A 26,913-nucleotide genomic window follows, 5' to 3' on the forward strand; every position below is an offset into this window, starting at 1 on the left:
GATGGATGGATGATGGATGGAGGTGTTCTGGGATATGATAAGAGATCTAGCAAGAGGGCTGGACGTTGAGTGTGTGTGGTTGAGAGTGTGTGTGTGTGGTTGTGTGTGTGTGTGTGTGGTTGTGTGTGTGTGTTTGTGTGTGTGTGTGCGTGGGGTTGAATGTGTGTGTGTTTGTGTGTGTGTGTGTGTGGGGTTGAATGTGTGTGTGTGTGTGTGTGTTTGGTTGTGTGTGTGTGTGTGGGGTTGAATGTGTGTCTGTGTGTGTGTGTGGTTGTGTGTGTATGTGTGTGTGTGTGTGTGTGTGTGTGTGTGGTTGTGTGTGTGGTTGTGCGTGTGTTAAATGGTAGTATCTGAATGCATGTCTACTGTGAAAGTCAACAGAGAAGAAGAAGAAGAGACAGAGGAGGGATAAAAATATGACTGAGAGAAGAAGCAGTATTCTCACGTTACCCAGCATCCATCTGGGATCCTGTAGCTTTTGATTTCTTTTGTCTGAGACTGGTCTTCGGCGTCTAATCTTCCTCCCTGGGTTTGTTTGCGTCTCCCTCTCCCTCCAGTGGGTCTGGGTATCACCGTCTAATGAAAGCACATCCAACTTCTAAACGAGGCAACCAGCGACATCCATCCCTCCCTCGACTCCCCCAACGGGTCTGTGATTTCAAAATTCCCCGCCGGCCTCAAGGTCACTGCCATCGGTGGACAGAGGTCTGTGTGTGTGTGTGTGTGTGTGTGTGTGTGGGTTATAATGATTGAGGAGAGACAAGACTGAGGAAGATAGACAGGACGTAATCTATTCTAGAAGCATCCAGATGAGGGGAACGCCTAACGTACACTTAAAGAACATTTCACCGCACTGTAAGTTTGTTTTATAACAAATGTCTTAAGAAAGCTGATGTCATAGAACAACAGTCTGCAGCCATGCTAGCACCGCTGTAATCATTCAGCATCCTGTCTGACATCATCATGACATCACCCACTGAGCTGTATTCACTGTTAAATATTTCAGTTTCAACCATATTTCTCCTCAATCCTGAGGTCAAACAACAAAAGGGTAAAACAAATGTTTGAAATGTGTTTATTTAGGAGAAACCCCTTGAGATGCTTCACCTCGTTTAGGGGGTCCCAACATATAAGACAATCACTATATAATAACAATAAATAATTATAATAAATTCAAGCAAACAAAACAAATGATTAAATAAAAAAAGGACAAACCACATTATAAACATTACAAATGTGCTTTGTGTTTGGTTTGAACACACCTTAACAGCAGTGGTAGTAGAACAATAATCAATCACTATGGTTCTGGTATTAGTAATAAAGTAGTTTTAGGAACAGTAATACACATGGAAGTACTGGTGCAAGAGTTTCAGTAGCGATAGTGGAAGTAGTAGTGTGTACTAGTAGTGGTAATAGTACTAACTGAACTGTGTTTTGTAGTATTTGTAGCAGTAACAGTGATACCCTCGTCAGTGATAACGAGGCTGTAGAGTGGACGCTACGCTTTACTGCATCTCACACACACCCACCTCCACCTCCCCTCTGGTTTTCATCCAATCACAGGCCTTGTTGTCACGGCGACAGGTAAATAAAAAGGAGTAAAAGCCGTTTAATTGACACGCCGAGCGTTTTTAAATGTCGAGCTCCGGACGCTCGACCCCGCAGGAGCACCCAAACATCCCGGCAGGAAATGGAGTCCGTGACTAAACAGCAACCAGGCGGCGTGTTAGCAGGCTCGGCGCTGCGCCTCACAAACATTTTAATTAATGATGTACTCCCCGTCCTTAATGAGCAGAGCTGTATTTCATCCCTGTGAGTTCCAGATGGCGTGCACGCAGATATGATTTTGTATCATAATACGCGTCTTGATGCCGAGCTCAATTATGAATGGTGAAGAACAATTTTCAAAAGGTTCCTGATTGGTGAAATACACACCGCGGACCGGCAGTAAGTGCGCTGACGTCAGTCAGGTACCATGAATTAAAGATCGATGAGAGGCCGCGGTGAGCGAGCGCTGCTCTGACCCTCGGAGGGCCGTTTGAGCCTTACAGCTCCATCTTCACTCACTGCAATTACATGCCAATGCTGACTTTCCCCTTTTCCCTTCATTAGATCCTCAATGATTTATTTTGATGTCGGCATTTTCCATCTGTAGACGTTAGAGCAACTGCACATTAAAGGGGAATAGTTGAGCGATCTGGGGAATATGTTTAAGTCCTTCCTGGACAAGAGTGAGATGAGATGATGGATGTCACATCTGTCAGGAGACAATAAGCTTAGCTTTGCATGAAGACCAGAAGCAAATGGACTCCGTGGAAAAGTTTGAATATCCTCCTACGAGCTCTACTTTTAGTAGTTGATGGCGTTAATTAAAAAGATGTACTTTCTACTGAGGAAGCGGTCCTGTGGAAATGTTGGACGACGAAGCCAATGTGACCTGTGGACACTTTTTCATTCTTATTTCAGCGCTCTGAGCTCCACAAACTTCCATTGACCTCAGATATTTACAAAATGAACTGAAGGCATTGGTTCAGATAGATTTGGCTTCAAGCTACTGTAAGTTGGATGAATGCATCCTTTGTTTATGGAACTATAAGGATTTAAGTCAGGGCCGGCCAGGTGACATAAACATCAAAGTATGTACGCAAAAATAATGATAATTCTGATTTAATAAGGCCCCTTAATCATGTGATTATGATGTCTGAATGGAGCCCCGTAGATACATATCACAGGATATGTGATTTGTGATATAATTCATAATTAATAGAATTTATAATGTAACATTATAGTGTGACATGTGTGTCATTAATCATCAGATTTCAGTGCAGTTGGAGTAAAGTGTTACAGGAAGTAGATTGGAGCTGGTGGACTAGCTTTGCATTGTGGGATATAAAAGGAGAACTATTATTTTAGCTGGTGGGACTGAAGGCACTTTATACATACAGGGTTGTGCAACGCTCACTATTAGACAGTGGAGGAGAGACGTTTCCGTACGCTGGAGGATATTTATGTCTGCGGTTTGGCAGACGATGCCTTAGGGCCGTGTGTGACAGGAAAAAAGATGAAGGAGACCCGGGAAGAGATGGAGAGCCTGGCTCCCCAGTCTGGCCTGCAAAATAGAGGGTTCCTCCAGTTCCAGTAGATTGGCTTGAGATGACTTGGCGCTCCCAAACAAAGCTATTTACGTCTTTCAAGCTCCCTCACTTCATCCCGATGACAAATGACCAGCGCCTGACCTCCCGTGGCAGCCATTTTACACCTTAACTCAATTCATTAGTGTTCTAAAAATACCAGCATTCAAACAACAGCACACCTCCAGGGGGGTTTGAAGGTGGGAAAAACAGGGAAGCCAACGTGAGTCAGACGGCTTTGCTGCACAACAAACAAACAGGATTTCTGGATAATCCAGAAGTCTTGCTGTGTGTAGCAGGAAAACAAGCACTCTCAGAGGGATCTATGGCGTTTTAATGCCGCCTCTGTGAATTACGTCTCGTTAAAAAGTGTGCAAAAGGGAGACTAAAGAGCGGGATGTGCCAGCAGGATCAACGCCAGGCAGCCTTTGAGCAACACGGCCACACAACTCGTCTTACCCTGCCTGGTGAGGGGATACGCACCGTTCCAGTGGGGATCATATGGAAGACAAAGAACCCAAGAATGATGAGGAAAGAAGCAAACAAAGTCAATTCAAACAGCTGCCAGATAAGGCGGATCCAAAAGGTTGATCACTGGTGATCAACGTCCAAATCAGTATTCGAAATTAGAATGCATCGCTTTTTTTGTTGTTTTTTAAGACACTGATTTAGTGATTTAGCTCAGTATTTTGGTAAAGGCTTGTTTGTTTACAGGGGTTTTTAAAGGGGATGTCACTGTCGTTTATTTGATGTGATTATTGCACATTTTGTAGCTGTTTTTGTTTCAATAAAAAAAGTATTTTAATAGTTTACCCGGGCTCAGGCATAGTAGCTGTAACGGGAGTTTTTGAAGCTGTGTATCTGATTTGTCTTCTTCTGACTGACGGACTGAAATGTGACTCCCTCGCCCTCAAAGAACAGTTCAGGAAAAGTCTATGAGGTGTTTCACGGATGCTAGCAGAAGAAGGGCTCGTCCTAAGTTCCCTTAACCTTCGTCGGAGCACAGAAACCTTAAATGTATCATTACACAAAATGACCGTCATTAGCAGTGATTCACTGATTAATGGTCAACACGCGTCCAAAGACCCTTTCCTAACCCTCATTGAACAAAATGCTCCGCCCAAGAGTCCAGCTCACAGGGAAGGGACGCTTTGATGAAAACAGTCACAAACGGGATTCGAACACCACTTTTAACAGCAACAGAACCAGAGAATGTTGTGAGCTCATATTTTTAAAAGATCCTTTTACAGATTTCTTTTCAACCAGCTCACAAAGTTGTTCTCTACAGTTGGCATGGAAGAGGAGGAGGACATCCCAGAATCCTTGGATGGCATCCGGCTTCCTCAATCCCAGACAAATCCATCCGTCTTGGTTTGGCAGCGTTCATTATTCTAACATTACGTGGCGACGGCCGCCTGTCGCAAATAAAAATTGATCCCCCTGAGAGTAATCGTCTTCGGCCCCGTGGCTTGCAGCCCTCCACCCGATGTACCGAGGGGCGGCGGAGCCCATGTGGGGGGTATTAATAGACACCATCAACCCTTTGTTCTTACACAGCAGCCGGCTGCACGGATAGATGCCGCCACGCAAAGGTGGAATCATTTGAGTCCGTTACCATTCAAAGCACTTAAACCACTCTAACGACTATTGATTAAGTGGGGTTTTTATGGCGTAGTCTTATTGGAGTGGCCTGAAGTCACATGACAATATACCAAAGGTCTGCCATTGGCTGATGGGATGTACATGATTTCATGTCTCTTTTTTTTTTACTTCTTTTTTCTGTTTTATACCTAAAATATTTTGGATGTTTATAGGTCACCAGCAAGGAAATATCTAGCATATTGTTTAAAAAAACAATACTGTTGGTTCTTTGTTTTATAATAATAATACATTTTATTTATAATGCACTTTACATCAACTTAATGATCTAAAAGTGCTAATTTTACTTGCTAATGTCACTTAAATCACTGGTATTGTGGCATATAAGCTACCATATGCCAGGTTGTGCTGTTGTTTTCACTTCCTACAGTCAGTCACCCACTTATTACCTAACGTCACTTTAATTGGCTTCTATTGTTTGACCTATAAGAAAGTATTGTCTGGATCACGACCAGAGGCTAACTTGCTGCCAGTGTGGGATTAAACATAAAATGACCCTGATTAAATGGAAAGGCCAGAGGGCGAGTTTAGAAGCTGCTGACAGATGAGGATTCTGGGAATGGAGATCGGGGTGAAGACAGAGAAGTGTTATTTTGTAGTGGCACTCTGTGCTTGGCACAAAGTACACAGTGGCTCAGATGTGGTCTGGATCCGAGGCCTGTGGCTCCTCTGCCCCGGTGACAGGAGCTTCTCGTACCCTCAATCCCCCTCGCAGGCTGAAACTCCAAATTTATCCTTTCCATCGCGCCCTCTCCAAATAGAAAATCAAACAGAATCGACTTAAGAGCTAACTTAACAGTCTTTGAGGAGAGGAGTTTGGTTTCAAAGCAGCAGTGCACTGACAAAAAAACGGATACCTGAGGATAGAACACAATAAGATGGTACCCTGCACACAATAGATTTAAAGTAATCTAAATCCTTACTTTCTTATAGCAAGAAGAGGATAAAATGATCATGTTTTGCATGCAACTCCCAAGAGTCACGCCATGAATCCTGGCTTTCCCTCCCATGTGCTTCCACTCATATCTGATAACAAAAACAAACAGATAGTCCAGAAAAGCTGCATCATCGCTCAGCGAACAATACTTCAGGTGTTCCAGGACCGAGGTGCCATGGAGGGTGTTAGCTTCCGGAGCACAAGGCTGCATGATTAATGTTATGGGAACATCCGGCTGAGAACAAACACCAAGGCACCGTGGAAAGACAGTTAATAGTCAACTAGTTTTATTGTTTTGCCCTCCTCCATGATCACCTCTATATGGCCGGGTTAAAAGAAGGACCCATAAAACGTGACCTACTCCGAGGCTGTAATCGCTCGCTTCGCATTCCCATCATGAGTTTCACAAGTCTCCTCTAACGCCGCCGCCGCCGCCGGTGTTTCGGGGACACCAGGGACAAAAGAGGATGAGGGGCGAGATGAGGATGTACCGGCACATGGTCAGCATTAAGCAGTATCAAGACGTGACCCCCCCAAATCAGAGAACGATGGTTTAGTCCAGCTCTACTCAGGCTGAACTGGGTCTGTGGGTCCTGTGTTCTGAGCAGAATGTTCTGATTCACCCCGGCAGCGTTCTCCCTGTCCCCTTGCACTACTTTACCATAAACTCTTAGATGTACCAGAATAGGCTCTTTATAAATAGTTCCTCACCTCACACCTGTGACAAAACATGAATTAGCCTGTTCCCCGAGGTGGAATACTTCCTCCTCATGCTTTGCTACTTGCATATAAAGTTCTGTTGGGCTTGATTCAAAAAGCCACATTTTCTCAGAGGAAAACTGGTAATATCGATGCAAATTAAATGTACTTTGGTACAAATGAATGAACCTATTAACGTGAGTGTTACAGGGGTGGAAGGCTCCTTTGATGGCCGTTAGTTTAACAAGAAATCTGTTTGCAGCGTCAACTGAAGTCTCATACAGAAAAAGCAATACATTAAGATAAAAACAGATGAATGAAACTACGGTAGGAACACACAGATCCAGCATGTGCTTCAAAATAATTGCATTTAAATGTCAAGATAGTGGTATGCCTTCAAGTTTTAACACGAGTGAAGCGGTTTCATGAAGAGATGCAAACTTTCGTTAATTATTAGAGTAATTGTGACATTTCAATTTTGGATCAGTACTCATTATTCTAATCCCATTATTTGGGTTTGGGAGAGAAAGGCTTGGATCTGTTAGATCCCTAAATACAACCAGGAATGGATGATTGATGTTGATGTACAACAGCTATATGAAATGAGGAGTTGCGGCGCTGAAGTGACCACTAAGTCCTACTTAGCTGCTTATCCAATGCTCTACGGTTGACTTCTCTTTGGTGGAGGTCGGCAGACTGCAGCTTGTCGGGCATTAAAACACTTGCTGGGAAAACATCCTTCTTCTCTGGCTCTGCGTCCTCCTGCCTGCTGAGTGGGCGGTCTGTTGGGGCGTTTGGGGCGCTCAGGGCACTTCCTGTTCCCACTTTCTCCGGAGTAACTTTGCATGTCACAACCGCTAAACAACTCCATAGCAAACATTTTAAAACAGGGCGAAGTGGCTTACATAAGCAAATGACCTATAAGGGGTATAAGAGGCAACTGGGCAACAAGGTACTGGCTTGATTTCTGATGTGTTTATTCCATTTTTAGGGCAATTTTGGATTCAAATCCTCATCCACGAGATGCTTTAAGCGGAGGGACGTTTATATGTGGGAAACTGTAGCTTCTCACAGTTGGAAAGCAGAGCATAAGAAAATGAGCCACTTATACTGAGAGCATGGAGGGCAAGAGGTTGTCTAACCAGAGGATGCAAACAGAGGATGTATGTTCTAGTAGAAACCAAAATACAGGCATGACCTTTAAAAATGAGAGCAATTTGTCCTCTTGAATAGTCAAAACAAAGGAAGACCTAACCCAAAACGGGACTCAAGGACAGGCAGACCTACAATCAGGACTGGTCCACTGGAACAAACAGAGAATGTAATGATTACATATAATGCACCATGTTATCAGAGCTCCCGATCCATTATACTCTACTGTCTATCACATCCTATTGGGATAAACATCAGCTCCTTGTGAAGAATACTCCATCTCTATAGGTCTATATGAGATGATGTTATGTTGTAGCACTCTAACGTGTCCCGCGTCCTTACTTGAACCCAGTGTGGTATGAATCATTAATACTCACTCTGAACGTTTGTTTGCATCTGCCAAGTGTTGTTGATGTAAATATGCATCTACTGTAAATGTCTGTTTAGGGTATGCATGCACGGCTGTCTGCTGCTGCGAGGCGACGCGGCGACGCTCATGTGACGGCGAGCGCGGCGAGCCAGGGCTGCACAGATGGTGTCATGGCAGGACTCCGGCCGGCTCACAGACGGGGAGCAAAAGATCAGACGCTTCCACCATATAGACACAATACATGGACTCGCACACACACTCACTTCTCAGTCGTGTAGGATCCATTGTAGTAAAGATACTATTTATATACGATTTTAAACTGGTGTTTTTGCTGTAAATAAGCTAATTTAGGCCGGCCCTCCAGAATTCAAGTTAGGAAGCAAACTGACTTCTCTTTAAGATTAAAGCCAGTTGAGGAAATAAACAGGACATATTCCCTCACAAAGCAATTAAAACATTTGTATTACTGCACACTATGGAGGCCCTCAAACATGAAAAACAAATGTGGATCTATCTGGAAGGATTGTGTATTTTATTCTTGAAAGTGTATTCTTTTATTTCACTTAGCAAATGAAGGAAGTCTGACTGCAATTAACGGGTTTGCTCCGGACCTTCTAGACTTGGCCAACCACATGTCATGGCCTTCTTTAGCAGTGTTTACCCAGTTGTCATGGAGATGGCTGATCACGTGACCTACGAATGGAGCTTTGGTCCGAATTAATGTTCGTATCATGTGACATGTTCAAACGTCTTCACCATGACAACTGTGCAGACTGAGTGATGCAACTGGAAGGTCCAGAAAATGACTTCTGAGTGGACCTCGAGTTTATATCACTTTGAGTTTAGTTAGCATTAGCAGTAATCAACTATTTGCTATGTAGAGATACAGTGGAGTACCATATTGACCTGGAGAGTGAACTTCATGTTTACAGGCAATCAAAATACAACCAATCATATCTCACACCTTTGAGTTCTATTTTAAAAAGAAAAACCAGTGAAAAGTCTCAGTATAAACACAAGCATCTGCAATCCACGGTGACTGTATTGGATTAAACCCAAAATGTGTATCACCCACCACCAACCAGCACAAGTCTGACTCATCACAAATGTGAAGGCTGAAACTCGAGTCTACGAGACCGCGTCAAAGAAGCAACCTTAAATATATTATTATTTATTCAGATTTTAATAAAAAATATATTTTTGTTATATCTCATTAACCTCTTGGAATATGGACTTTGTTATGTTAGCCACAAAAAATGGGTGAGAAAGGAGCAAATGGACAGGAGGAGGGCTGAAGTCTGAGCAGCTGAATGACAGAAGATGAAGATTTCTCAGCGTTTGGAGAGCCACTTATACGCACCGCTATAAGTGTGTGTGCCATAAAGAGACCCTCTCCAAACTCCACTATCCTCCTCCAGCACGCTGCTTAAGTGACTTCTAATGGGAAGAGAGTCATGGATCGAGGCTGGAGAGTGAATAGCGTAATTGCCCGAGTCTGAGGAGGGCGGGAACACGAGGGTGCTACAGAGGAGAGGGTTATATTTACACGCCGGGTTGCGAGCGCGAGCAGACACACCACGGCATTTAAATTCTGACACTTGCAGGCGGCGGTAAAAACCACGCTGATCTCAGGCAAGCCGGCCTGATTGTTTTTACCGCCGTAAAACGCTTGTTGCATAAATAGTGGTGTGAAATTGCACTTGGATGGAGAAGCATAGACTGGGTATAAGAAGGGGACGTCGTCATGGTGACTCATGTGGGGAACGCTATGTGAAAGTGTTATTTCTGAGTAATCTAAATATCCCAACGTCCTTGAGCTTTAGTCTCCTGGCTGACACTTGAGGATGGTTTAGTCTAGCGAGACTTCTGACTTTTTTTCTGCCACAACCTCTAAGTATAATCTTCCCAAAGTCAAGTCGTTTCCCCTCAAAATCAGACCCAGTATCTGGGTGAACATGATATCTGAGGTCATTTGGATAGAAGACGCAGTGACTTTGCTTCTTTTTTTTTTTTTTAACATCAGCTCCGTTTCCAAGTGCACATTTTTCCATCCTCTCCTCCTTGTCATCGTCTCCTTTCTCCTTCTCATAAAATAACCAGGAGGCTTGCAGGTATTTTAGGGGTTGCTTTAGGAAACCAAAGCCGCTCCGAGTTGACTTTGCTCATGAAATATGTTCCAAATAAAGACGGCACCCTCTGGCTGATGAATCACCGAGGTAACACGAGAGACTGTGGTCTGAGAGAACACAGATTTCTGCATCAAAGTCGAACCTTAGTGCCAACACGTCTCGGAGTATCACAAAAACGTTAATTATTTAATTCATCCTGTTTAATTTAACCTGAATCAGGTACCTTTTATGCAGATGCTTCCCTTCAGCAAAGGCTGAAGTGCCATAAACTTGCACTCTCTCTGCTGGCCAACAGGGGGCGACTCCTTTGATTGTAAAAGGAAGTCTGATTGCATGGTCGTCTATGAGAAAATGGTCCTACTTCTCTCTTGATTTATTACCACAGTAAACATTGTAAACATGAGTTTATGGTCTCAATCTCTAGCTTCAATTCTATCTCACATTTGAGCAATAAATCCAAATGGAGCCCCGAGGTTCACGGTGTGAACGTAGCCTTTGATTCGTCCCTACGTACTCTCGTTATAATTGGGCCTTCACCGCAAGAAAAGTCATTTCCACAGCCGCGTACGCTGGAAGCGCCAGACGAGCTGCACGGAAGTGAGTTGTGAAGCTCGCCGGTTGATTAAACAGCCATTTAGCCGAGACACGAGCCCGACTTAAAAACCCTCCTTTCCCTTCTGACAGTAAGCAGCGGTGGTAATTTAAGATACATCACATGCCAGGAGGCATTAGAGGCTGGCAAACAGTGGCATGCCACTGCTCAGATGAAGACACACACACACACACACACACACACACACACGCACACACACACACACACGGTCGTCCTCGGATAACAGCAGGCGTACGGCTGTGAGGCTGCATTTCTAGCGCTCGTGCGACGCTGAAGTCGAGCTCTTAAAATGGCTCCGCAGCCTGCGGGAGCAGATGCTCGGTTCCCCTCGACACGCCGAGCCGATCCCCACAGAATTTAGATTAACCGCCACAGAGAACATTCGACCAACAGGTGGGGGGGGGGATCTCAGACAGGAAGAGAGATGTTCACGTTTTAAACATTAAGATAACCTTCTTATCGGGAGAACTTCATCACTGCAACTTCTAAAAAAGGCTTGCTAAAGTGAAAGCAACCTGTTGCGTGGAGGTTCGTGGCTCCACAGTATTCAGATTCTGGGGGAAAGCATAGGGGAAGTTTCTATTCTTTTTATAAAAGTAAAACCAATGACACACCAAACTCAACCAAACCAAATAGAGAGTGATGTGGGAATCATTCAGTCTTTACTTTGGTTATAAAAGGTCAGCTGATATCCCCCCCCCCCCTACATTTGGGTGCTTGATTTGCTCTCCAGGCTATCCCATGTGCGACGAAGCATATTTATCACTCCCTCGCATGACAAGCCGGCAGGAGGACTGGAGTCCTGGCGCTGCACCGTCAACCGCCGTGGAGAACAATAAATGTCTCCAGCATACAGTGAGAGGAGAGATTTCCTCAGGCGGGAGCCCTTTAGCCTCTTCCTTCGGAGACGGGACTCTATCTTTGTACCAGCAAACCCCTGGTGGTTCGCAAACGCACCCAGCCGTGACCATCCTGCTTCTCTGCAAGCCCGGCGAGGAGGAGGTGGGGCTGGCGGCTCCTCTGGGGCCTCCTCTGGGGCCTCAGGAGCCCCGAATCCAGTAGAGAATTACTAATAGGATTGGTTCTGCCGGGTCGGTATCGGTGAACCATAGAAGACCCAGACAGACAAACAGCGCTGTGAGGTTGGGATCGGCACGCAGAGCCAATTCAACACAAGGAGAAATAGTTGTTTTGTTCTCCAGACAATAAATGCCGGCATTCAAGCAACATGTATTCACATTAAAGTCATCTTTAGATAACTCTCTTTCAGTGTAGAGCTTATAAACTGGCTTGTTTCTTTTCAAAACTGTATTATTAGATAAGAACTTTAACGTGTCTTCCCTTAAAAAATGTTCCTTATACTGCGGCCCGACACTCGGTGCCATGCTTGTATTAAAAATGTATTTAATATGTTCAGCACACACTGTCCTCGCCTGCAGGCCCGATCCCCAAGTGATGCTTCACTGAGCTACTTATTTGAAAAAAGTATTGCACCCACCTAATCTGTTGCTGGTATATTAAAAAATAAATAAATATTTAAAACTTTAAATAACGCAATCAGAACATACTTGTTGGGGTTGTTATATACACACAGATATTATTGCCACAAAGTTGCAGCAAAAGACAACACATTTGACTCGTTTGACTGAGGGTTGTTTTCATGAAGACAACCATGTCTGAAGATTTTAGGGACATAACCAAAAAAAAATCAACTTTTATTTGAAAGTACACTAAGTGTATTATGTGGCATTACCCTAAATGTGAATTTAGCATAATATGTATTGGGGCAAGTTCATGAAAATGAATATAAACGTGTTTGAATCGGATATAATTGGGAATGGATGTAACAATGATCTTTCATGTACCGTTTTGTTCCTCCCTGATTCATTCACAGCTCTGTTTTGGTCTCCACCACGCGTTAGTGCTTAATGCTCCACTTAGTTCACCAGCTCGTCTCTGCCTGCTGCCAGCGTGATAAACAAAGCATCATAAACAAAGAAATATGCTAAAATGAGCAACTGCAGGAGTTATTTACCACTTGTCACTACAAACCACCCCTTCCACACATTACACAGTCATTTTACCCTTTGTTAATATAAAAAAATATATTGGTTAGTGCAGCTTTAAAAAAAAATTTTTTAAAAAGCCACGAGGCATATTTACCATGGAAGCGACTTTCATTCCAACGGATAAAAACAAAAGCTGCATGAAGATGGATTATTCAAAGCATGCATTTCTAAAGGAAAGCTCAACATATATCCGTTGTTAAGCAAAAAACATTTATAATTAAATTCCCGAAAATGTTTTGTATTCTCATTTCACACAAACCTGTTCAGCATGCAGAAAGTTAGTCTTTATAAAAGTAGTTATCTGCATGATCTGAATATAAATAAGCACTGTTCACAATGTTTATACTTTAAGAGTTGCATTTACAAACTAAACTCTTAATACAGTTAAAAGAGTGGAGGATTGTTCAGCATGAAGTCTACACAACAGTGTTCTCCGCTTCAAATCAAACAAGCTGCAAGTCATCGGATTACAGTTTGTTTGTTTTAAACCCTTATAGATCACATCCCCGGTGATTTAATACAATTATTAACTAATTACCGATTGCCTAACCCTATTTGCCAATAAATGCAAAAGAATACAAAATAAATCAAATCACTATCTTCATATTTTTATAGGAAAATCCAATCATCTTTCCATCAATCTGCAACTTTTAGTGAGTGTGGAGCCTCTGTAGCTCCGTATCAAGCTGCATGTTAAGCCCACCCACTTGTCAGAGGTCCAATCAGATGCTTAGGATCAGTTTTTAAATCTCTTTTAACTGCACTCCTCTCAAATATTCAGTTTGTCTGGGGGAATACTCACAGTACAGAAGCTAATGACTCTAACTTCCACTTCACTGGGAATTTAAAGGCAACTGATCGTCTTCGAGTCGTTATTTACACTTTTGCGATGGTGTTTATTCAAATCCCGTCTAATCCTCAATACGATCAGCTCAAAAACATATTCGAGCTCATTTCTATCTTGAGAAACGTGCAAAGCTACCCAAACATACATTTTCCAGAGCTCCAGTTGCAGTTGTGACTGTGTTTTGGTGCCAGAGGGAAGAGGCAGTTCACCGACCCTTTGTACAGTTAACTTTTCTTCCCAAGAGACGCCGACCTGGAAGGTTTGTGTTACTGACTGCAGTCGATACCCGGCCGGCAGGGGCGGCGTGAGAAATAAGTTACATTAACAGCATTTAAAACAATACATCGATAGTTTAGTCTACAAGACACCTTGGAGAGAAACGTTTTTATGTCCTTTCTCTTTGAGCCACATTATCTTTGATGGACCGGGAAAAAGCAGAGAACCTGGTTCATCAATAGCACAAATTCAACACATTTTCCCATTCATTATTGATGCATTAAAAATAAACTAAACCGCTGTCAATAATGGCGAGACAGAGAAGAAGGGCCGTGTTGTTGTTGTGCCAAAAACCACATTTCAGAATGAGACGACAGACGAGGTTTGAACCGAGGTCAACGTCTGAGCCCCCGGTGACGGGATGCCTTCAAGTCCCTGGGTGATTCCCAGACAACAAGCTGCTACCACAGAAGGGTTGATCTTATACTGCATGTGACCACTGCACCCGGTTCTACTGATATCATACAAGGCCATCCACCTACTAGAAGTAATACACTTCTCAATACACATGGCTCAGATTAGAGTGGTATTTAATAACTTGCATTTCATTACTAAACACATAAGACTCATTTACACCTTATGTTTGACATTTTTATTTTAGATTGTTAGCCAATCCACTTTGTTCAAACATCATGAAATCGTCATAGTGACCCTATGAATTCTTGACCACCAAATTATAAATCAGTTCAAACATGAGTCACGGTGGATATTTGTGCAAAATATGAAGGAAACTGTCCCAAAGTCTTCCTGAGATATCGAGTTGATGAGAATGAGATTAACAAAACCGGCAAACAGCCGTCGCCTGGAACCGAGGCCCAAAAAAATCCTTTGTTTCCAGGTTGTGAAGTATTTTATGGTGTATAGAGCAGTATCCATGCCTCCCCGTCTGTCTGTCTGTCTGTCACCCTGCCCACCTCTGTTACATGGTCTGTTGACTTGACACCCCATGTCCTCTAATTGAGCCCTGCTCGCTCAGATGAAGCTGCATTAAACAGCGGATGGTCTTTTAAAGCTTCGGATATTTGAACCAGTGTAAATGATCAGCGGAAGAAAACAGTTAATTACCATGCCTCACTTTGAATAAAGGAGGGGGGGCAGAGAAATCAACATGTCTCACAGCTTCAAACGCAACCAAAGCTGTCACGAAGGTCAGCACCATCATCCGTGAGACGACAACTCCTTCTGTACACATCGCGCCTCGTCGTCTCCTCGCCTGGTCGTCTCCTCGCCGGTGGGATATTTTCAGTTTGAAGCGTCCCCCTCATCGTGTCTGGGAGCGGCAGGCTGAGCCGTGTGCCGTCACCGAGAGCCCACCGCGCCACAAAGATATATAACCAAGACGGCATGGAGGTAACCGTGAACACCTCTGTGGAAACGTGAAGCCTGCAGGGCTCTGTGAGCAAATCTGAAGCAGTGAAACAGACTTTCCTCAATACTTTCTCTGTGGCTGTGCAGCCTATTAGACGGCATCAGCTTCAGTTGCTAAGTGACGGGATATCAAACCCAAGTCAGAGATGGTAGAAAGACAGGAAATTTAAATGTAAAGCATGTTAGGCCGGTTGGACAGTTTTAACTAAACAACTAAGACGTTCCCAGAATAACCTTCAAAGAGCTCTGAGCTGCATAACTTCCACATCTTTACAAAATCTCTTCACTAATCAATCAACGGTGATAGCCTCTAATTTAAACCCTGTGGTCTTGTTGCTCCCGGTGCCAAATTATATATATATATATATATATATATATATATATATATATATATATATATATATATACAAACAAAATAATACCAACGTTAGAATTTCACTCACTGAAAAAACACAACACTTCTTGAATCAATCAATTTATTTGTCACATGAAATCATACAAGCAAACAGTTCTGTCAGTTTGTGCATTAATGTTAACACACACACACACACACACACACACACACACACACACACACACACACACACACACACACACACACACACACACACACACACACACACACACACACACACCTTGTTTTCTTCTGAGTGCTACTTGGTCTGCCAGTCAACATCTAATTCTATCCTCCGCACACAAATCTAATTCTGTTCTCTGTAATTTATGTGTCGTTGACTTGCAAATTCAAGGTTGACTTATTGTCGTTCTACAACGCGCTTCCAGCACACATAAACTCCAACGTCCAAATTAGGCAAGTCTAAAATTGGCAAAATTGTGTTTTAAAGCTAACAGAGCGTAGCAGACATGTGACAGTTGTCTTCTATTTATACTGGTACCAAAAGAGTATTGGAGGTCAAATAAATGGGTTTGGTCAACTGTAACGAGGAAGTGCTTCGTTTGTTAATCCAGATTTGGATTATTTAGGTGTGTGACAGTTAATTCTTAGTCTTGGAAACAGCATTGATAACCTATTGTCAATTCAAAAACAACTTATATCAAAGTTACATCTACAGTCCCTCGACCAGTGGCTTCCGAGCAAACAATCACTTGATGAAGTTTGACAGGTGGTTATCAATTATTTAATGTCTATTTAAACACAAAAAAAGGAATAAATCTTGTCAAGGGCATGTTAAAATAACCACATAACATTATTTTATGGTTTAAAAAGAGAGCGACTCAGCGTCAGTGAGCCAACTGGGGCACAGACTGGAGAAACACAAATCAGCCTGAAAGCCCCATTTATTAATTGCCTTTTAATGCATGGTCGTCGGGGGGGTTGTGCAACGGTTGCCAGACAAAAGAACTTTCAGAAAATCCATTTTTCCTTGAGGAAAAAAAGCTCCATCTTGTAGAGCGAATTGATGAGCATTAACGATTCAGCATTGAGCCCAAACAAAAGGGCACATTCGTCGTCATGGAGCTCGGGGCGACGTCGGGGGCCCCTGCTGGTGGTCGGCGGGAACTGCACGCATGGCATCACATCCATAAATGCATGCTCCAGAACTTCTCTATCTCCTATATAACCCAGGATGTGGAGGGTGTGGGGCGCCCGCCCAGATGGACATCAAAGAAGAACGCTCCCCTCCTTCTCCGCTCCGGGTTCTCGACTTCACTGCTGGCCGTCTTCACTCGGGTTACATCAATTTTCTGTTCGCAAATTGAGCAATAGAGCTCGTCCAATTTGGCTGACACCGAGTCATGTGCATTTTGTGAAAACCACCGAGCGTGTCTTCCGCTTTGAGTTGACTGACACACCGACAACTCTCTTCTTGCACATTTCCACAACCCACATGCAACATTTTAGACGTTTAGAAACAGTCTGAGGAACAGGGGTGGTGATGATGATTATTATATTTAGGACGAGAGTGAAATGAGTTGGTCACAGCAGCAACGGGGAACTCAACGTCCATGAGGTAAGCCTGATAGTATTCATGTTAACGTGACCAGTTAGCTCTCGTTAGACAGTTTGATGATCACGGCAACAAATAAAACGTTAACACCTTATTTTACTTACTCCTCTTCTGACAAGTAAACCTTTCTTCAATTTTAACTCCTCCAACCAGAAGGCCGGGGTCTAGCTTTTTGGGAAATGCTACTTTCTACACATACAAAATTATTTTAATTAAACATAGCTGCATTGTTAACGTCAAAATAAAAAAAGTGCTTATTATAAATGAACCAATAAAATTCATTTATACATTTTTTTCAACATTTCACACAATGTTTTGAGTGATTTATATTTATTTAAAATGTATGAACAAAAATAAATCACTTTTGATATTTTTCTCACTAAAAAAATCAAAAATGAATGTAGAAAAATGTGGGCCAGCTTAGGTTGTATGTCAGAGACGGTTCAGGGAGGATGGGTAACATAAAGTTGTTATTTTGTGGTTATTCTCCAGACATGCACCTGCAGAAACCCGGCCGGGATGCTGCAGGAAGAAGGTGGGCGGTTAACAAGTTAACAGAGGCACGACTCGTGTCGATGCTCCGTTGAATCAACACCTGTGGAAACCTTGATGAGACAGCGAGGAGCGCTCGTACTCGTACATGCACTCATGCTCCAAAATGCTTCATTCAGAGTCAGATGCACATCATGCCGACTGCTGCTGTCACTCATTCGCAAAACTGACCTTTCTCAGAGCAGAGAGGAGCGTTTCTGTCTGCCTTTTTGCTCGCTATTCCATCAAGGACGAAGAGATCTCCATAGCGATGGTTACCCACAATCCATTACTCTTATCCTTAAAAGGTGCCTGTACGTCATCCCTCCTGCCTCTCTCCTGTTTTATATGCAAACAAACAGCGATTTGTGTATTTATAACCAAAAGACGTATGATGGCTAAATATTCCACATGACATCATCGTGTCTAATTGCTCGATGAATATTCTAAACTATTACAGAGATTCAAAAGGAGCCACACATAATGGGAAGGAATCGGTCTCAGAGAGCCGGTTTAAGGCCTCCAGGTAATAGTCATCATCATATACGTCAAATCCAGCACTTTAATCTACTGCGTAATAATTTAAAAGTCCCTTTGCAAGGCATCTCATAGGAGTGTGTGTGTGTGTGTGTGTGTGTGAGGAAGGGTGAGACCAACAGACAGACAGAGAGAGAGCCTGGTGGGATGCTGTATAAAGTGAACAAGAGGTCCAACCATGCATACTGAACGAGGCTCCTTCATTAACTATCCAACAGGCCTCTTTTCTCCCCTCCTTTTGCATTCACACACATTTCTGCACTTCATCATTTCCTTCTGGTGGCGGATGCTCACTACTACACCCCCGTATGAATGGATGTAGCACAACACGGTCATGATGCTACATTACATCATGGTCACCAAAGGTCGGCATGAATTGCCTCTTTCAATTCCTGCAAGTTTGTGTCTTAAAAAACTTGGGTCATATTTTTTGGAGTCGATCCCAGAAGAATGGTGACATCATCGCCGTCTGACAGGGGGGGGGGGGGGGGGACAATAAGGCAAGCAGACAGCTACTTTACTTTCCGAAAGTGAGCGCACCCAAAATGTCATTTATAATCCTTGATGCAAATCCAAGAGGAAGGAAGCTGCTCTGTGGGACGTCTTAACATTTTAAACGACTATAAGTTTGGCCAACTAGGTTCAACTTACCCACTTTTTTAATGTTTCTAATAGTTTATCTGTGTTTTGTTGCCAGATTCGCTCGCAGCACGTGGAGATAACAGACAAGACGTCGAATCAGGAACCTCAAATTATACTTCATCTCTGAGTGGTGGGACATTTGGATAATCACTGATCAATTAAAGGGAATATACGGCTTAATCACAGTGTGTTTATTACGTGCTTGATTGGCTCGTAACACTCCTCAGAGGTTTCCTTCCTGCCGACTGGATTTGGATTTGTGTTGCTATAATTACTTCCACATGGAAAATCCCCAAACTTCCTCTTCCCCTTAAATGTACAGGTGGCATCACAACTGACATGAAACTAACCAAGGACACAACAAAAACAGCTCACAGTACACCTTTAACAGTCCCAAAAAGGTGTCAATGTCCTCAATCACCACGGCTGCAGCCCTGTACTCTACTCCTGTACAGCGAGCTATTATAGTCAAGCCAAGCAGCACGGATGATGACTGGCGGACTGATTAACGTGACTGGCAGCGGCTACAAACATGCCCAGCGGCGTGCCGTCACACGCCCACGCTCGGGCAGCCATTTGCCCTTCTCACATACCCGCCGTCAGGTCTGCTGCTGTTTACACGTCAGACTCCATTTACTCAGCGAGACTTAGCCGGCCGCTCTGCATCCGCATACCGGCCTCCGACGACCCTCAAGACCTCCACACAACGTGATTCAACAGGGCTTTGTGGTGATGAGGCGGCGAGTCCACCTGTAGCTCTAGTTTGGCCCAAGCACAAAAACGTAAATCAGCTCATCTGACAGCAATCACAAAGCAGTTCAAGTGACATGCATGATGCTCTCAACTTCCCCTTCTGTTTGCATCGCCGCCTCAAAAAGCTAACAAGCAAGGGGGTTCACCGAGCAATGAGGGGGTTTATGGTCGAGCAGGGTTTCTGAAATCAATCAGTTTCACAGACCGGACAGATCTGAATGAAAACAGGCCGCGGTGATGAGCGATGATGTTGCCATGACAACAGGCAGGCTGCAGCGTTGCAGCCTGTGCTGTGGTATCTTCAGGCGTGCGGCAGGCAGCACCCAGACGGTTTGGGTTTTTAACCTCTTAAGTGGAAGAAAGCAAGCTGGGATCATGGGAGAATGGGTGGTGGTGGTGGGGATGCGTGGGTGGGTGGGTGAGGTGTGGAGGGTGGGGACTACAAAGTCAGGCATCAGCTAAACCTCTGCCTCGGAGCGCAGACATGGGATATGAAAAAGGTGGTGTTATTTATTTATTTTTGTTACGTTTTTTTGTTACCATCCCAATCCAGCAATGGCCAACTACAGAGACACGAGAGGAACAAACAAAACAGATTAACACACAGGAGAACACATACATCTACAAAAACACACATTTACCACACCTGGACTCTCACTCCTTTCAGTGGAGATTCAAGAATAAAACTTAAAAATATCAAGCAGAAACTCTCACTCTTTGTAGTGAACACACACACACACACACACACACACACACACACACACACACACACACACACACACACACACACACACACACACACACACACACACACACACACACACACACACACACACACTGCATGCAGATTAAAGAGGCAGCACTGAGAGTGGAGAGAGAACAGGATGGCTACAACAATAGAAACAGCGTGGGGAGCCCAGTGAAAAACGCCTGCTACCGCTGACTGCTGGCACATGAACACTCGTGAACGAGTTGGTTAAAGGGACAGATCTTTTTCTTTTTTTTCAGCTTACCTGGGGAGATAAACTCATGAAAGGCTCCCTGACAGCTGATCAGACACAGGGTAGAGGTCTGATGTCAGTTATTATGCCGTTAATGAACTGTCACATAATTGCTGTAATCAAATGTAGACTATGATGGACAGGGCTGGGTTTCCTCGTGTGGATGTGGGTTTTAATTCATCCTAATTAAATGTCTTCCATTCAGTTGTTTTTTGTTTACATTTTAATTGCATTAAATGAGTCCGTGACATAAACCATTTCCGGATGACTTTAAACAGCAGGTGGCCAACCTTATTTTAATCTACCACCTTTACTAGGAATGGACCGATCCAACTTTTACAGACCCGATAGATACCTGGGGTTTATACATGGTACCGATCCAATATCAGTGTTTAATTCAACTGTGTGGAACTGTTGTTTATGTGTAAGCCGAAATCAGACTGAGACATCTTTCCTCACTAGTGTACAGCAAAATCTAACAAATAAATACATGGAATAAATCGTACGGTTAAAAAACATCTTCAAATAAACAGGAAATACAATTAACTCAGCAATAAATCCAGCAACATCCACCAGTCGTGGCCCGATATAAGTTTCAGCGTGGGTATCGCTGCATCCCTAACCTTTTACGATGTCTTTAGCACTTGTCACAGCAAATCATGACTCAGCCTTTTCTGCTAATGTTGATTGTCTGTCCGCCGTTAAAGAGCACCTCTACAGTTAATACTGTCACCTCTGTGGTGCCGGGGTCAAAGGTGGAAGTGTGTAAGAGCACTGAGCTGAACATCACACATTTCCATGGAGGATAATTCCACATTACTCTACCAACGCCTTGTCAGGAGGCGGATTAGTCCCCCCCCCTCCCCCGAGGGCCTACTTCTAGACGCACACTCACTTTCACACTACGCATCACCTCTCTTCCTCTCACGCAGACACAGAGCTTTATCTGTGCATGTGAAAATGTGCCCCGATGGCCTTGAATAACAGAGGAAAGCAGGCATCAAAGCAGAGATGGGCGTATATCTGTGCATGCAGCCCGTCTGAGACCCGACGGTGCTGCAGGTGGAGCATCGCTGCCATCAGGGAACGTGCTTCACTGAGGTTTTGAAGGCACCTCGAACAAACAGATGCTTCCCTTCTGTGAAAATGTGGCGTGACTTCATTGGGAGAGTGTTGATGCAGGGAGACAGATGTACGCGTGTTGTAAACACAAGCAACTCCCTTCATGCCAGTGAAGCGACGCTGAAACTAACTCCATATTAACATCCCTGCTCGTTCCCAAAAATAACATTTCCAAGAATGGAAAGTTGGCGCAAGGAGTGCAAGGAACGAGAGTTTTGTGGCCGTCCCTTTAAAAACGATGTCAAGCTGTGGCTGTGAAGCTAACCGTCATGTAAAGCTTTCAGAATGATATCTAGGAGTAATATGTTGAAATATTACACTCTGAAAGTATCTTCTAATTAAGTATCCCTATTCCTTTCACACATGAAGACAAATCCCTGCCCTCAGCCTTACTGAACGTTTACTGATGGATCGCTCGAGGAAGACAAGCGATCCGGGGCAAGGTCAATACCAATACCAATACCCCCCCCCCCTAAAAAAATAAAGTCTAGGCAGACTCAGGAAACGATTAAATATTGATCGTATCAACAGGCCAAACTGATCACGGATGCCACTGACTCATCACAAAGAATTCTGGGAATGTTTTAACTCTGGGATACAGTCATTCAATTAAAACATACTGTATATCAGAGATGTACGTCTCCTTCTCTTATAGCCCTATAAAACATGCTCTATGATGGAGATTCATCGTCTCTAACAACGCTTCCACATCTCATATCAAAAGTCCCACAGAGACCTGTCGACAATACAGGAATGACTGAAGCAGCTAAATGAAATGCTCTCTGTTTTGAGGTGGCAGGAGGAAAGGTCTAATTGTGTTTAACGGTTTAGAAACAGAGTTGACAGTAAGTTGGCCTCTATTTAATGAAAATTACGATGGGTTATTACAGACACATTCAGAAATAGATCATTTTAAAGAATCATGTTTGATGGTAAATGAATTAAATTTTCCCAGGATCTCATTTAGGATACTTTCAGACTGTCGGGAGCCTTTTTGGCAATGCAAGCCAAAGGGTTGCATTGGTTGCTACGGGTTACAGGTGCTCAAACATGCCACGGTGTTGTGTTGTGTATTGCTTTGGGTTTCATTTTATCTATTTTATTTTAAACTCAGCGGTCAAACCTGAACTCATTTAATATTTTAGTTTCACCATCTGTGTGTTTGCATCACGATGGCACACTGCCTGTGACATCACCAAGCTGTGTGTGTGTGTGTGTGTGTGTGTTGTATGAATGTTCATTCACACAACATGACATCAGCACGTCAGCCTGCCAATGAGGGATCGATTAGCTGTCCGTTACCCAGAATTCACCAGCAGCCTAAGGCGAGCTTAGCAGCAGCTGATTTATAATATCTGAGAATATCTGAGTGTTATTTTCTCACAACTAACTGGTGATGCAATAATTAAAAAAATAATTAAAAAAAAGAGACAGAAAATACACGTTGCGGTGTCAAATCTCAGCATGCATGCTTTTTAACTACACTCCATCCAGATGAAACCTCCAAATCGAAGCCTTCTATTTATAAAACACATAATTAAATAATTAAAATGATGATAAAAAAATAAATGATAACCTACCACCTGTGGCCTCTAAGCTATCATCTCTCCCAGCATGAAGCAGTGCACTCATTTTGGTCCCACACATTTCCTTTTGTGATGATTTGAGATCTAAACGGCTCACTAACGCCGTGACTGACGTTTCCAGAGCTGCAACCAGATAAACTAAAACCCAACTTGCAACGGCAACAACAAGAGCAGATATAAGATGCACGGCTCAAATAAAACAGCATCGGAGTGCAACAAATGGAGGCTATAGCTTCTGTTTTGGCACAGACCTCCACACCTAAAATACACTGCAGCTATGAATATCCATCCCGACGGCGTTAACACATTGTATGCTTGTGAAGTTGACTTATTTCTACAAATCAGGCTCTAAAACAAGCATCCCTATCTTGAAACGAGTCTAAATAAAGCAGATTACTTCAGAAGGGGACATAAACTACATCAATATCATTCATTCAACATGAATAGATGGAAATAAATGATCTCACGCCACTGCAATATATCACTTTTTCTATTTTTTAAAGGAGGAAAGCAAGTTTCTGAGACTTTCCAACAACTTAAATGTCATTTATTTAGCCTTTCTGGGAGACTAACTTGTTGCATGAATCTTTGAGTTCACTGAATGAAAAGGCGGTGTGGAGTGAGGTGTAAAGTTGGTTGTTTGGATGCGTGGAGAGCCCCCACGCGCCCCGGTGCGCCCTTACCCGCGCCGCCCTGGAGGAGTACGGGTCCTCGAATAGATTCCAGATCACCGGCTGCCACTTCCTCCACAGGCTGACGTTGCCGTCGGCGGCCACGTCCTCGATGCCGAGCCTCTTCCCTATCTCGTCGTCGTCCTCCCCACCGGTGTCCACGTTGAGCTCGAACACGTCCAGAGCCTCCTCCGCGTCCCGGTGCTGCCGGTACGTCATCCAGCAGCAGGGCTCCACGTCCGTCTCATCGATGCCCCAGAAGGAGAGCTCCTCCTCGAACAGCGGTCCGCACACATCCGCCGGGCAGTGGAGTTTCCCGGTGCGGTAGTAGTTGAGCACGTAGGCGAAGACGCCCGGGTGGCGGTCGAAGAAGTACTCGTTGGTCCGCGCGTTGTACTCGATGAAGCCGGGGACTTGTTGCAGTTGATCCAGCACGGAGTCGATGTCCGAGTCGGACGCCAGCAGAGCCAGACGCGTCCCCGGCAGGGTCTTCAGGGTGGTCTTGTAGGTCTCGTGCCTGGTGCCGCCGACGTTGAGGATTATCCTCTCGTTGTCGTCAAACTTGCCCATCGCTCTGTTTCAGACATGACTCGATGGAGACGCAGGGGGAAGTTGGCGAGTGCAGTCCGGAGGCAGCGGCGAGCCCGACGCGCACACACACCCACAGTCCCGTTCAGCGGCGCTCCAGGGTTTGGGGCGCGGTGCGCAGCAGCATCTCCGGTTTCACTCATCCGACGCGCCCTTCCGTCCGCAGCTCAGGGGGGGCCGAGGAGGATGTCCATCGTGTGTGAATGTGGTTGGAGGTGGGTTTGTGTGTCTACGATCCGTTCAGACAGTCAGAGCTCGGGAGTGTTGAGTGATCTGTGGCTCCAACCAGACTGCGCCGCTGCTGCTGCTGCTGCTGCCGGTGCGCGTCTCCGTGCGCGTCTCCCTCTCCAAGACGCACAAGCGCTCGTCAGCGTCGGGCTCGTTTACTCAAAAAAAAAAGCCATGTAACGTAAAACCTGTAAGATTCCTTTATCAAGAAGAAGTAGTGACGACTCTGCATTCACCACCTCAGTACACGCACTTTAGATTTCACTGAGATGCTTCTTTCATTCAGAGATTTAAAATAATCAGCGCTCATCTCGACAAAACAAACCAGAAGTCATTGCATCCTAAAAAAAGCTTTATATAACGACAAGAGCCAATCAAGACACCAACGGTGGCTGCTGAGAAACTACAACAATCTGATTATCAAATCAACTCAGATTAGAAGCAGTGAAACCAAGAATGAATGTTGATTTAAGCTTTTCATCCTTCAACAGGTGCTTTAATTGTTAAAATACTTACAAAAACAAGGCATGAACAAAGCTATTACAGCACTTAATACAATCCTGAAATCATTTCCTAGAATTAGAATTTTATGATGCAGAAATTTCATAAGATCAGGCGAGGCAAACTAGATAAAATAATATTCCAGGAAGACTGGATGAGTGGTTTTTGCCTTCATGGCTCACTTAACGTGTAGCCGATTCTGCAGCTTTGTCAACTTCCATCGGTTTAATCGATGAGCCACTCCGGTCTAATGGACCAATCAGCATCAGTATGGTCCATTTCAAAGGGGACTTCAGTGTAATGCAACATGAAATCAGTGTCAAGTGTCTAATGGCTTAACATGACACTAACAGTATGATGCAGTTTGCCGAGTGAACTTTTATCTATTGGTCAAGTTATGACAATATTATTGTTATTTTCCCCCAATCGAGTGCAAATTTGATGATATTTTCCTGTATTTATCTCTTTTATGTCCAACAAAAGCAACAGTTTGATCGCAGAGAGGAGGAGAGAGAGCCGGTGTTCCTGCTGTCAGACTGTGTTTGGGCATGAAGGCACCAGCAGAGCAAACATGAAAAGTGTCAGATTATAAAGGCCAGGCTGTTCACCGGCATGAATATGATCTAATGATACAAGTCAGCTGGGAGCCAAGCACATGGAGGAGGGGGTCGGATGTCAGTGCTCTGACTGAAATAAGGGCAATGTCCCATTAATACCAACACCTGTAGTAGACCACGGCAGTAGGCAGGGTTGTAATAGGACTATATCATAGTAGAGGGTGTAGTATCACAGCATTCATAGCATGCAGGGACACATTAACCTACCAGGGGCTGCAGGTTAGAAATGTTGCTCTCCCAATTCCAGTATCTCTGGGATTTTATCCAGAATTTGTTTTTGTACTGACAATTTAGCTGGCTAATAAAATTAGACACGGGGTTTGTGAATAGTCCGTTCGGAGGTTCACGTGCCGACAATCATATCATCAAAATCAGAAAGAGAGAGAGAGGAAATCACAGCGCAGCGTTTCCACACGAGGAGAAAAAGAGCGACATCTTTAGGGAATCTAAGCACAGCTCAATCAATGAGGAGACGCAGCGGCAGCTCGCCTATAATTACATGCATCATTATTCCCTGATGCAAGGCTGCCGTGTAAAACTGTAACCCAATTACTCATTAATTGTCTCGATCAAATCTGCTGAGATTGTATTTTTTTATGGTATTAAAAGATGAATATGAATGGATAAAAAAAAACAATGGTCAGGCTTGGTACGAGCTCCGCTGACATATTTTGGTCCAAATTGTAAAAAAATAAATAAAATCTCTTCAGCATTTTAAAGCGAGTTAATTGGGCCCAAATTAGCAGAGGGAATTGGTTGGAAGAAAAGTTAATTAAAGCGTCTGTAAAGCCATGAGCACATGTCATAGGGTAAATATTGACCTTGGACCTCATCTAGGGGGGGTTTTTACAATATTTTGAGCAGGTAACTTGCTTTTCTTGCCCTATTTAAGATTCCAAAAGGAACATGAGACACA

General features: G+C 43.8%; 1 protein-coding gene across 2 annotated transcripts in view; it reads right to left on the bottom strand.

Annotated features, from left to right (window-relative positions):
* kcnc2 (potassium voltage-gated channel, Shaw-related subfamily, member 2) overlaps nucleotides 1-24,909 on the bottom strand; it is a 52,256-nt gene extending 27,347 nt beyond the window's left edge. Inside the window, exon 1 of one of the 2 annotated variants that reach the window (XM_084039078.1) lies at nucleotides 24,076-24,907. In XM_084039078.1, coding sequence (XP_083895204.1) covers nucleotides 24,076-24,633 — 558 coding nt within the window. In that variant the 5' untranslated portion in view covers nucleotides 24,634-24,907. Of the gene's footprint in view, nucleotides 1-24,075 lie in introns of both variants that reach the window. The other variant, XM_084039077.1, reaches the window with a different exon arrangement.
* Nucleotides 24,910-26,913: the final 2,004 nt, after the last annotated feature.

This window comes from Eutrigla gurnardus (genome assembly GCF_963514095.1).
Source record: "Eutrigla gurnardus genome assembly, chromosome: 21".
Lineage (NCBI taxonomy): Eukaryota > Metazoa > Chordata > Actinopteri > Perciformes > Triglidae > Eutrigla > Eutrigla gurnardus.